At 41.4% G+C, this 13,787-nt stretch overlaps 1 protein-coding gene across 1 annotated transcript in view; it reads right to left on the bottom strand.

Annotated features, from left to right (window-relative positions):
* The window catches only part of TMEM132D (transmembrane protein 132D), a 228,553-nt gene extending 215,103 nt beyond the window's left edge, over positions 1-13,450 (bottom strand). The window contains exon 1 of the mRNA XM_027652329.1: positions 12,691-13,450. Coding sequence (XP_027508130.1) covers positions 12,691-12,769 — 79 coding nt within the window. The 5' untranslated portion in view covers positions 12,770-13,450. The remainder of the gene's footprint in view (positions 1-12,690) is intronic.
* Positions 13,451-13,787: the final 337 nt, after the last annotated feature.

Raw genomic sequence — 13,787 nt, 5'->3', positions numbered from 1 at the left:
TCCTCTTAGTTCAAATTGCTTTAATCAATGTGAGGGCAATTCTGCAGTTTGGTAGAATAAAAGTTTTATAAGGTAAGATCAAATATATGTGTAACTTGCCTATGGGTTATGGTGTAGGAATGTGTGAGGGAGACTGAGGACATGAGACCTCCTGGGATTATTCTGGTGAGGGGCATTTGCTGTGCACACCCTGTCTGCCTGGAGCAGGAGTCAGATACTCTGATTTTCTTTAATATGGTGCCCCTCACAGTCCCATTCTTCGCTCTCAGTTCTTACTCTGCAGAGCAGCAGCACAGAACAGAATACAGAGTTCCATCTTTATTTCTTCCTCTTGTCTTCCAAATTTCATGAATTTCCTCTGGCTTGCCCTCAATCTTAATTTTCTGGGCTCCCAGCCTAGATTTCCAATTATTTTCTGATAACTCCTATAGGTCAATACTCCAAGTTCAATGTCATCTCTAAATCTAAGATTATATATAGTCCGTTCTCCTGCATGATTCTTTCTGTTCATCCCGTTGCTAAAAACAAGAGTTAGACTTTCAATTGGAAGGAAAACAGTAATGGCACTGACCTACAAATAAGAGGGGGAGAGAAAGTGGAAGAACTATGGAGGGATTCACTTGCTGAATGTCTGAGAGAAACATTTATTCAGTCATTGGAGAAGAAAATGAAGAGGTACCAGAAAGCAGCATTTGCTAAGGATCACTCAGATTTAGACTAGAGTGAAAATAATAGATCAGCTGTTCCTAAGACAGATGCCAAAGTAGCACAAAAGATGACTGGAACTGCCACAATAATTCCATAGGCTCCAGATGAGATTTTGATAGTGCCTGTTTGTAAGAAGAAGATAAAACAAATGTGAGAATGTGTAGTTTCTCTGACAAATTGATCCAACTGGCAGCAAACCTCTGCAACAAGTCAAAGACCATGCCCAAGGAGCTGAGGGAACAGTGCAGTGTCACCACACTTACGAAGACTGGGAGAGCTGCTCTTCTCAGGTGGAAAACAAAAATGAGAATGTACTTACTAGGAAGAAAAAAAAAAAAAAGGGAGTTAGAGTATAGAGTATGAACTGAAACACTAGAAAAGTCCTGTTACACCAATTAACATCCTGTAATATTCTCTTTCTGTTCTTGGGAGGAATTTTTCTTCATCCCTTGATCTTCGCTGTCTCTCAATGAGTCTCCAGCCAGAAGCTGTAGGCCATAAAGACCTAAGGTTTGGTGGAGCTAATTCCCTGAGAAATGATCATATGACCTGCTGCAACATCATCCCAGGTCTGGGAATGCTGCCCCTGCACCCAAAGGCAGTTACTATCAGGACATCTCCGTGACGGATCTTCAGTTTGGAGTTCACTCTTCCCCACTCAGGCTGCCAGAGCCCAGATTTGTTAGCACTGCAAATATGCTGCCAAATTCATCCTTCTTTTCTGAAGCTGCTGAAAACAGAACAGCTGAAAAGAATCTCTTCATGAGCCCATCCTTTTTATTATTACTGATGCAATTTGATTATTTGATAAGAGCTTTTAATGCATACCAAGACATTCTGAGCATCAAGACTATAAATACTGTAACAAAGGTCTGCTATATATAGTATTCTCCACTTACAAGCATTTCTCTTTTTTCAGGGTCTGATCCAAACCACATGCATAATTCTGATAGGAATAGATGAAAGGAAGAAAGGAGCATATGACTGCATAGAAATAGAAAGAAAACAAACAAATAAATGCTTCAACAGTGATTATTGTACCATTACTCTGATCTATTGCTGGTGAGATAAAGAAGTTAAATAAAAAAGCAAGAAAAGACACTGTTGATGCTGATATATGTGTTTTAAACTACTACAGCTGAAACGGCAAGGGACATTTTCAGCAATATCCAAAGTTATGACAGGACAAAGGGGGAAAAAAAGGGGAACAGCAGCACCTGTGTAAGGATCACAGGTCACAGATCTTAAGTATTAGCATCACACAAATGAATAATTAACAAAAGCAAAGAGAAAGGAGCACTGAGATACCACTGAAAATATCAGCCCGATGGATAGCATTTGGGAAATACCACCTCAATTGCCAAGGGAATTCACAGTGATACTTGCTTCATACTTTTTCTAAGCTGAAATTGGATCCATTAAATCCAATCTGAATTCTGAACCTCGAGAAGCTGGAGGATTCCAAGAGAACAAGTGCAAAGAAATCTACAAGGATCCAAACACAAGAAGATAAAGAGGCCCTGAACTTGGATTCAGTATTGCTCAGATGGTCCATAAACCTTCAACCAAACTAGCCAGGAAGTGCAAGAAAACCTGCAAACTGCAAAGATTCCCTTAATTTGAAAACATTGCGTGCACAGCTCTGCCCTTGATCACTTATTAGATGATGCTGGAACTGCCTCTTTGTTCAGGTGCAAAGAAGGAATCTCTTCCAATTTCTCCCAAATGGCACCACCACGTGCCCATTCCACAAGCTAAAAATGCCAAATTGTCTTTATTGAACAAAAGGTTCCAAAGCTAATGACTGCTGTGAGTTGTTCTTTACTATGAACACACTGAAAAGCTGCCTTAGCCTCCTGGTCTCCTCACTCAAAATGCCACAGCAGCAGGAAGATTGTTTTTCCATGGGCCTCAGCAACAGTTCTTCTCAAATAAACAGGCAGCTGGAAACAGAGGTTCAAATATCTTCTGCTGGCTCCCTACACAGATCTACAAGGCAGGACTGTGACCATACAGGGCATAGAGAAGGCAAAAGAAAGAAACTCTTCAGATGGAAACCTTCACCTCAGCTGGAGGTCAAATTCCACACAACTTGGGAAAAAAAAGGACTTTAAAGAGTAGGATTGTGTCTGATTCTCTGTGTGCTCATATCAAGTTAACTCAGAAGTTCAGAAGAATCCGTTTATTTTGACTCTTTCAGTTTTCACATCCCATCAATAACATAAGGGACCAGCCAACAGTTCCTCTCACCATTTCATCACCACCACTACCCACTGTGTTCACAGGAAGGAGCTTAAAATAAACCCCAAAGACTTCAAGGGGCAAAGAGGAATGAAATATTTCTAAGATCTGTACCATCTGCCAAAAAAACCCTGTTTTTTCACCATAAGTGGTTTGTTGCATTGTTAATACAGATACTGAAAATATTTTCTTTAATAGTTTATTCACATGGATTTTAACAAAAAGAAATACAGAAACATGTTTACTACATCTTCTGATGAAAAGCTTTTTGTGTTCCCTTATTCATGTTACTGTTTGGAAAGGCTTAGATAGCTTATTAATTGTAACATCAGGGGATGGGACCTACTCAATCTCCAAGAATATTTTAATCACACAGATGCTTTCATTATATCTTTATTTTTTCCCTTACCCTGCTCTTCTTTTCTACTCTTACAGGGCTCTGAGCTGTTCATGTCATCCAGTGATCAGGGCAATCAGAATGGCACATTCTAATTTCTAACTTAGACACTGGCAATCAACTATTTTAATGTGGCAAAATGTACATTCTGACCTGAGAAGAGGAGCAGATGCTGCATAAACAGCAAGTAAAACAGATCCTGCCCTGAACACCTTGTATTCTGAGTAGACAAGACAGTTTAAAAGGGAAAGAGAAAGCAGGGAACTGGAGTGATTTTTCAAAGGTTACAGAAAGCCAATGGGTACCCTGACTCCTAAATCACCACCATGAACCACCACATTCCCCTGCTTTCATAAAGAAGGCAACTCTTAACAAGGCAAAATGATTGCATTTCTGTAAAAGGATAATGATACCTGACTTAAAAAAAATGGGACAGAAAATAATGCTTTATAAGGTCATTTAAAAAAATCAACTAGTACTGTTAGAACACCATTCCAGGCTATCAGTCATTTTCCTATTTCAAAGCCTATCAAACAGAGATATTTCTGCCTCTACTAAATATCAAACTGTATGTAATCCTCAATTTTGTTGGAGAAGCCAATGTTCACGGATAGGTTTTGTGAGGAGATTTTGTTTATTTTTAAAAATACAGAGCATGCTGTCAGGGCTGTAGTACAGTCTGGCTCAGTGGAAACCCATTAAAACCACTTTACTGGGCAGATGGTGTCAAAGAGTCAGAAGAATATAACAGAATCCCACTGTGCACAAGTGTTCAGTATGCAAGAAATCATCTCGTATCAGACAACTGCTGCAGGGGACACAGTCAACCACAAAGGATAGAGCAGAGCACAGCTAAAGTCACGATAGGCTTGTAACTGTTTGCCCAATAATATGGAAAAATATATGGAATAAGAGAACCTTAACTGATAAACCCAAGGGGAAGTAGGGGAGATCTGTGCAGAGCACCACATGAAGCTCTAAAAGGCAATACACTGCTTTTATTGTTATTCACTGAAGGTGTAACCACTCTTTGTCGTTAAGAAGGATAGCCCAACTCAGAGAGGCTAAAATAAGATTTGAAAAGTGCCCACTAAATTTTGGACCCCCATCTTTCACAGCCTGATTTCCATGTTTGCTGAGCAATTCGAATTTCAGTAGGATTTCTACAAATGGGTACAAAGAAACTCATTAGAGACACCTGGAAATAGCCTTGCCACAACAGTCTTATATCAGAGGTGCACTAGCACACCAGTAGATTGTAAGACACTCCTTTTGCATATGTTCCTTTTCCATTCTCTTCTACAGGAGGTAAGCCAGGTTCTTCTAGTGTTTTCATTTGACTGTCTAATAATGTAGGTGAGCCTAACACCTCAAAAAGCACCTAACTCTGAGTTAAATAGATCCTAAACAGAATAGACAGAGTGAAAACTAGTGTAAGTGGGACAGATCAGTGAAAACTCTGAAAATATTCATCCTGTGCTGCCTAGAGTGTAACCAAGAGGGGTAATAAATTTCCAGAGTGTGTGTTCTCCTCCTTCCTCTGCTGGGCTGCTCAATTCTGCCCCGAGTCCTGACTGCATAAAGATACTCTTCTTCAGCTTAAGAGCTACAGACTTGTGAACCTGAGCAAACTAGATCCTATTTTTATTTCTGAAAGCAAGGTAAGGATGACAGGAGTGTAGCTGCAGGTACATGGTGTTTTTAGACTTATCACACTGGAAAGTTCTGCAGAGCTGAATAGTTCCTTCAACAGTAGCTCAAAACACAAGTTACAGAAACAACATCAAGACCTCCTTTATACCAGGCAAACCCAACAACACACCCTGTTTGGAAAGGTGGTAGTAGGAAAGCAAACAGTAAAGCAGTAAGTTAAATACAGGAATGTACCACACATAGACAAGAAAATTACCTACCCAATGTGTACCACCAAATTAAAATTAACCAAGCCAGGCTGATTACATTAAGATGGAGATGCAAAACTCTGAAAGATAAATACAGGTATTTCAACTACAGGCACACGCAAATCACCACTATTTTCTTTTCTTAAAGACAAGTAGAATGAGTCACCATGGCTCAGCAGAAAATGGAGGATACAATTATGTGCTAATCCAGAATCTTTGATAAGTGAGTAGATTGAAGACTAAGTGGTATTGTTTCCTTTCCTAATTTATGGATTGGATTAAAATTCAGAGACACTACTGACTAGTGATCTCTGCCAACTTTGGGTTCCTCCTCTTGCACAATGAATTTCCATAATGCATCCTGAAGACATAAATCTGCACTTTAAAAAATATAAATAAAAAGCAGGCGACGTTGAAGGCCAACAAAATTCAAGTTTCTGAGGCCATTTAGCAACAGGTGAGACTAAACTCTCTGACTTGGAGGATTTGTTTTTAGCATGCAAGACATGCAGACTCATCTGTGTGATTATCTGGACATCTGCCTTGTTCCTCAGCAAGAGCTCTGCAGACTGTCTGCTCAACAGTCTGCCTACCTTGAAAGCAAATAGATCAAAAGGCATGTAGAGCATCCTGGTTCAGCCAGACAGGACACTTCTCCTGTTGCTCCTTAGTCTATCTTGTAGAGTTGGAAACCCTAGAGTCCAAAGGGTATGTTGACATCTTTCCACCCTTCTGCTCGGGGCACTCATTATTGTTACCCCTGCTGCTTTTTTATGCATAACTAGGTAACTCATTTATTTTGCTCTTTTTATAGGATCTACATCATTCAACATCCTTCCTCCTTTTCATATTTAATAATCTGCTGGTCGTTTTCAGATGTGCTTCTGTTCTGCTTACTAATCATTACCACAGCAAACCAACACCCTACCCAAAACATCTCACCAGTGCTGTGACAAAAGTCTTCATTCAGAATAAAAACCCAAACATACCATAGCTAAACAAACCAACTCAAAGTAACTTTAAAAACAGAGCTGGATGGGCCTGTGAGAAAGTGAAGTGACTACAGGAGGAGGGAGCAGGCATTTTATTTTGTAAATTTGGGAAAATGTGGCATCAACACTGATGAACCCACTACTGACCTTTTATGCGTTATCTGTACAAGAAACAAAACCGTGCATTTTGCTGAGCAACTTTCAGGGGGACAATTGTCTGCAATACAGAAAACTCCCTCGAGAAACCTTTCTGGAAAGCTTGATTTGAAAAAAAAAAGGGGTGTAAGAACAAACAAACATCTCTGTGAGTACACAGGAAGCCTTTTAGGAAGTTAATTGACCCTGCAGTGCAGATGCCATCAAGTGACTGGCAGGCTACTTCTGTGTTACTTCACTGAACCACTGCTCACTGTTGATTTAAGTGAACCTGGGCTGCAGTGGATTAGAAACACTCACACCAGCAGCAACTGTCTGAAGTACTGAGCCAATACCAAACAGCTCAGAGCAACACTTAAATTACTCCAGTTAATCTCACCACAGTGAGATAATCTCACTACTCAACCCTTTTAAGGAAAAGAGCCATCTAACTTTCTGAAAGACATCCAGACCATCTTAGGCAGTGTCCTGGTTTTGGTATTGTCACAAAGGCCTTTGTTTACAACCAGGCACAAATTGGGATGCACTCTGAAAGCAGCCTTGTTACTTCTATTTCCTCCCCTTGGTTTTTTCTAGCTTGCACGCATAAGGTTTCTGGCACTGGTTTCACAACACTGCTCAGATGTTCTATGAATCACCACTGGTGTGTGGGTTACAGGCTGAAAAACACCACTCCAGAAAACTCTGTCTACACTCTGAATTAAAGCCTACTAAAGGCAATGAAACCCCCTATAGTGGCTGTGATGGGCTCTGGATCACCCCCACTGTGGATCAATAGATAGAATATCTCTTTTCACAGAGAGGGAGGTTGTATCAACCTCTGGGGCAAGTTCAAGTCACACTACTAAAGTAGAAAATGGAAGTTTGCATAGATACCACATAGGCTGTGCTTTGGAAGGTGAAGAGTTTCAATCCCTCATTAGCTCTGTGAGGCCATCAGACTGACACCTGACACTGGAATTAAATGTATTCAATGAAAGAAGAAATCAAGGATTTGAAGGAGCCAATCCTCATCCTACAGTTAAATGTCCCCCCCACGGAGGAGGGTGAGGTAGCCTAACACCCTCAAATATGTACTTTATAATCATAATAATTACTGTTATCTACATGTCCCGGAACTGTTTAAAATCCACTTCATTTTGAACTGCCCTTAATAAGGCAGCAAGCAATATTACAGAGACTGGTGAAAATCAAGTAATTTAATGTAACACTTCATAAACCAAACCTGTGATGAATCTCAGCTGCCTCTTGGGCTTCTCTGTGATCCATCTGTCTGGAGTCATGTTTATGTATCCCAGGACCTGTGATAGACTGCCACCAGACTTGGCATCCACAACCACCTCAGGAGGTTGATTTAATGTGAATGCAGCATGAAAAAAATCAGATTATCTTTTGATTCTCCCCTTTATTAAATAAAACTGATCTTTATTGAATAAAGCTGCTTTTATTAATGTCTGAAAACACTGGTTGGTGTCACAGAGCCTGCCAGTCCTATGGAACTAATAAAAGAAAAGACAGAAGTAAAAAATAAGAACATTACTGGGAAATATTAGAAACCAAATGACATTAAGCCAGTATTGCAGCTGACAAATAAAACCTGGGTCTAGCTGTAGAATTTTTTAGTTTGGACTGAATTTATTATTTTTACTGAAAGAAATGGGGCTTTTCCCACAAGTGCACTGTGGCAAGAAACACAATAAGACCAAAAAAAGTTCAAGCTAGTTTTCCCTTCCCTTGTGTAATATCTCAAATGACTGTAAGTTCAATGCAGCTGGGGCAAAGCATGAAAACTTTGGTTTAAAGGGAACAGCTTGAACCTTAAGCTAGAAAGATTTAATTTCTCTTCGGGGTTTTACAGAAAACTTTCTGGGTTTCTGCACATAAGCAAAGCTTAAAAGAAAACCTCCCAGTGATCACACCTGTACCTTATGCTCATCTGAAAGCAGCATGCAGTATTTTCCATACATATCAATTGCACAGTTGGAGCACGAGATGCCTGTGATGAGTCTGTCCACAACATCAGCACTGTCACTTTGAGAAAAGGAATGTGCCCCTCATCATCACCATCAAAATTTGTCAACATGAACTGAAATTCAACCCTGAACTGCTGTCTAGTCACCACCAAGAAGGAGGAGTGAAAAAGATACATATCTTAAGTCAAATAAAATAATATATAATTTTAATCACATATGCAGCACTGTTTTCCATTTTTAAACTACTATCACTGCTCCAGAGGAATGAACTCCAAGGTAGTGCTAAAACACAGGTTGCTGCACTCCTCAGCTTTTCATTTTCCATGTTTCTAAGTCCAGAGTGCACTTCAATGTCAGTGGAACACCTGCACATAAAGGTCTTCAGGAATGGCCCTCAGCTGTCTGGAAGCTGGAACATCCCTGACAGGCTCAGCTGTGGTTCTGTGTACACCACTACCCCCATGAAGCCAGTAAATACACAAGTGAGGTTAAACTGAACCAAAGGTGCTTCCTATCCAACTGCAACTCACAAAGATATAATACACTAAAATCATAAGTGAAGTGCCATGTGAACAGAACGACATGTTCTGATAATAATATCATCATGGAATCAGTAAAATTGCAGAGAAAAAGCCAAAGATAAAACTTGTCCACAATGAGACAAAAAAAATCTCTAAGATTCGGTAGAAATCAAGAGGGTTCAAAGGATACTAACATGGATAATTCCAACAGAAACAGAAGCAGTAGCAGTTTAAAGTGAAATAGCCAAATATTTCTCTCCTGTAATGTAACCAAAACTAAACACTTGGGGGGTTGGTTTATTTGTTTCCCCACACTCACTTTCCTACAGTGACAGGGCATTGTCATCAGTGCACGTGTGTTATCCACACCTCTACCTATGGGAACACTCTCGGGGGGATACAAGGAAACCCTTCCTAACACGGTTACCAAGCCTCCATTTTTATAAAATTGAGAGAAAAAGAAAATCAAACCAGCAGTTCTGTGGCCTGAGATGTCACTAGAGAGCGACCTGCAGGAAGATTTCAGTCCTGGGTGACAGAGAAGAACACAAAAACTCAACAGAACACAGGCAGAAAAAAAAAAAATCACTAAATATTCACTTGTTTTGTTACTGTCAACTTAGACCTGAAATTTGAAATTAAACTGGTTTTTATCTGACAACAAACATTTGTAATAAAAAAGGCTCCTCAATCTTTAGTCTCACAATATACATCCTAAAATTCTTTAGCATCTTACAGGAGATGCTGTTTTCCTTCTAGACTTAAGTCAAGCATGGAACCTGGAGTTCAAGTATTGAAGTTTTTATTCTTCTCCAGTAAAGCTAATGGGTTTCCCCTTAAACAAGAGAACAGCATGTCCACATTACTGTGCCTGTTCTATCAGTCTTTGTTTTCATTATCATCACCTCAACTTGGTTATTTTTTAACTGAAGATTTCTGAAGAATTTCTTTTGGTACTGATATCAAATAGCAAAATGCCAAAGGGACTGAGGGCAAGCACTGCCTCCCTAGGGCTGGCTCAAGAAAACTTCTAGTTGAATTCAAAGATGTGAAATGCAACTGCCCCCATACCTCCAGTTACAGAGCCTTATAATCTCTGCCCTTACACACACACACATACACAATTAGACTGACAGCATATTAAAACATGTGGATTGTATCATCACTGACAAATCTTTCTGGCAAGAACTGCAAGCTCATTATTGAAAACAAATCTCATTTCTCAGGCTGGAGCTCTGCATTTACAAGATAAAAGCAAAGCAAAACCACAATAGCATTCTCCAATCTTCAACATTATTACCTGAAAGATTTGGAAACTGTGCAGTAAAAGGTGTGTTGCCATGGTTCTGAGTAATCAGCAACAGCCCCATACACAATAGACAGCTGATTGCTGTTGCATGTTAAAAGCTTTTGTATCTCTTTAGGAAAACTTTGTCATCATGTCATAAATGAGAGAGTTTTTCTATTAGCAACAGAAAGGCATCAAAGAAACACGCCCTGGAGTAGTAATCACGCCTGATTTTTTTTTTTTTTGTGTTCATCTTATTATGTGGAGTGGGGTGGGAATCAACCTTTTACACTGTTAAGTTTATGCTGTAAATCTCTGGAACACTCTGGTCTTTCCTAAGGCATAGCAGTGCAGATGGACTCTGCTACCAAAGGAAAAACAGACAACTGCATTGAAGATGGAGATCTGTGTTAGTGAACAGCAGACTCCCAGCAATCACACAGCAGTAGTATCTTGGATATCTGAAATGCAAAGTAAATAACACAGCTAATACCAGTAATTCTGATGGGATCTCATGTGTCTGGTTTCATAGAATCACAGAATTCCTTAGGTTGGAAAACCCCTTTGAGATGATTGAGTCCAACCATTCCCCCAGCCCTGCCAAGGCCACCACTAACCCGTGGCCCCAGGAGCCACCTCTCCGTGTCTTTTTAATTCCTCCAGGGATGGTCACTCCACCATTGCCCTGGAAAGTCTGTGCCAGTGCTTGGCAACCATATGGTGAAGCAATTTTTCCTAATATCCAACCTAAACCTCCTCTGGTACAACTTGTTTCAAGACATATCAGATTTAATGAGACTTCACAATCATAATACACAGAAAAATCTTACTCATCAGTTTTTATATAGCATTTTATAGCACATCCACCTAAGAGACTTCCTTTCCAAGTCCAGTTTTCTGCCTAGGTACATCTTTCAAAAGAGATATAACATTTAGGAATAAAATCACATATTAATGCTATAATGCTGAATTGGCAATAAAAGAAACACTGTACTCTCTAATGCCACTTCTACCCCAATCCTACAATGAGCTGCAATCTCAATCAAACACTATGTTAAGTGTTTGAGCCAGCAAACTGAAACATAGCAAAAAATACAGAGGGTGAAGAAGTTAATATTCTTACTGTACTGTTAGCCTATCCAGAGTACTGATATTGCTTATAATAAAATACATAATTTACAAGGTAGCTGGGAAATCAAAAGCTACTGGTGTGCAATGAGAATGAGCAATCTCTTGAAAAGACTCTGACTTCTAATCCCTGCTGCTAATGCATTTCCAATTGCAACTTTAGAACACTACTTATGTGGGCACTGCATTTAGGGAACATTTGAGAAGACTTATAATTTTGTTCAAGTCTTTCTTCACCCCTTCTAAGGAAAAAAGGAGGAGAAGTGAATTTGGTACAGGGAACCACAATAGACATACACAGCTGTGTACTTTGCCTTCTGTCAGTAAGTTCAGTTCTGGATACAAACTAATTAGTAAAAATAACTCAATACCAAAGAAAAGTGCTGATCTCTGGAAGTGTAAGAAGGTGTTAAGAATAACTAATACCTTTTTTTAATAGGGATGTTTCTAAGAAGGGCTCTTTATCGGTATGCTTGCAAAATCATAGAGTAAATGCATATGCTATTATTCCTCTCTGAAAACTAAACCACGTGAGAACTTCAATTCTGTTTTCCTGCCAAGATACAGCTGCTGATGCACAGTATCTGCTCGGTAGAAACGTGTATTTCTCCTAATTTGTATTCCACAGGAATTATCAGAATCATCCAAATTAAGTATTGCAAGAATGCATTCACTTTTTGGCTGAGGCCATCGATTAAAACTTTGAAGTTTAAATGCACTTAAGCTTTAAATGCACACAAAAATATGTGCATAGTCTATGGGCTGCTTTTCTGATTCTCACTGCAAACACACTCGAGGGCAACAAGAAGGTATCACTGAGTTGTCTAAGTCATGCTGTCAGGACATCCAAACTCTATTTAGCATGCAGAATGTCAGACACCTGGTTCAGGATCCCATCAAAGCTTTTCAATGTTCCAGTAAGTAGGTATTTCTCTGGTCCAGTAAAACACTGCCAGCCGGTCTGAGAGACAGGATTTTTAATTTGAAAAATTACTCAGAAGGTAAGAGTGGGGCAGCCAACTCCACTAGCATGGACCTCTGGAGACTTCAAATTCCCAGATAACAAACCCTTTGTAATCCAAAGATGAGTTACCAGCTAAGCTCAGCAGCAGCATCTACTACATGATCAAAAGTACAAGAGGGAGGTAACAAATGCCTCACTAAACGGGTAGACTGTTTGTCAGTCGACCAAGGAAAAATGCTGCCACTCAGGATTTCCCATCGCATCATCCATGGTTTTGACTAGCACACGACTCCCCCCAAGTCTTTCAGTCGTGAATTGTGGGTATCAACATTCAAGGCATTACAGACAGAGCGGACAAAGGGTGGGTATGCAAAATAAGAAACAAGATGCAGTGAAAGAGAGAGAAGCGATTGAGACTTACCTTTGGAAAAAACTGCTGCCAGGCTTAAGAGGAGAGGTGACAACAGATGCCCCATATTGCTAATCCCAGAAGCACACATCCTAGGGTTTGTGGAGCAGTTGGGGCTCAGTTTCACACACTTTGTGATCAAAATAAAAATCGGTCAGCTGGAGAGGCTACATTTTCAGAAAAGGTCATCTGGAAAGAGCAAAAGGCATTTCCTTCGCAGAGACGACTTACTTCTTTAGCTTTAACCCTCCCCCTTCCTCCCTCCTTTCTTCAAAACAATGATGCTGCGAAAGAAAACCCCTCTCAGTAAATAAACAGGAATCAGTTCCGATTCAAATCTCAGTCCGGAGCCTCAGCAGCCCCCTGCCCCTGCACCCCCCGAGCCGGCGGGGCCGGGGCTGGGCAGGGGCCGTGCGGCTCCTCGGGAGGGACCTCGCTCCTGCCCCGCCGCCGGGATGCTCTTCACAGAGCCAGCGCCCGCATCCCGGCGGAAAAACCCACGTCGGCTCCCCGGGCGTCACCAAAGTTTTCCTTTAGGTGATGCTGATCAGCCCTGAAATCATCCAGAGGCGCGGAGGGAGGGTTTGGTGTTGCGCGCTTTTTTTTTTTCTTTCTTTCTTTTTTTTTTTTTAAGTTCTCCTCATTGACTTGTTTGACTTTCCGCCAGCGAGGGAGGGGGCGAGCGCGGCTCCCCCGCGAAGGTCATCGCCCCCGATGCTCTCACAGCCCCCGGGGCCGGCGGCGGCCGCCGGGCACCTCCCGCCCCAGCGGGCGCCCGCCTCCTCCGGCCCCGGCACATCCTCCGCCGCTCTTCACGGGGACACGGAACCTGCGCCGGGAGACGCCGCGGGGAAAAAAAAAATAGCAGGAAGGGGAAAAAAAAAAAAAAAAAAAAGGAAGGAAACAAATAAATAAATAAGCGCCGAGCCAAGCCCCGCCTCACCCCGAGCGGCCCGGCAGCCCCAATCCACGGGCAGCGGGCGCGGAGCGAGGGAGGAGCGGGGCGGAGCGGGGATGCCCGGACCGGCCCCGGACCGGCCCCTTCGCTCGGTCCGTTCGGTCTCCCCGGCGCTCCCAGGGGCCGGTGCCCGGCGGTGGTTCACCCTCGG

The sequence above is a fragment of the Corapipo altera genome, unplaced genomic scaffold, assembly GCF_003945725.1.
Source record: "Corapipo altera isolate COAL_440 unplaced genomic scaffold, ASM394572v1 67, whole genome shotgun sequence".
Classification (NCBI taxonomy): Eukaryota; Metazoa; Chordata; class Aves; order Passeriformes; family Pipridae; genus Corapipo; species Corapipo altera.
Note: the sequence above shows the minus strand (reverse complement) of the source record. Positions and strands in the feature narration are given on the sequence as shown.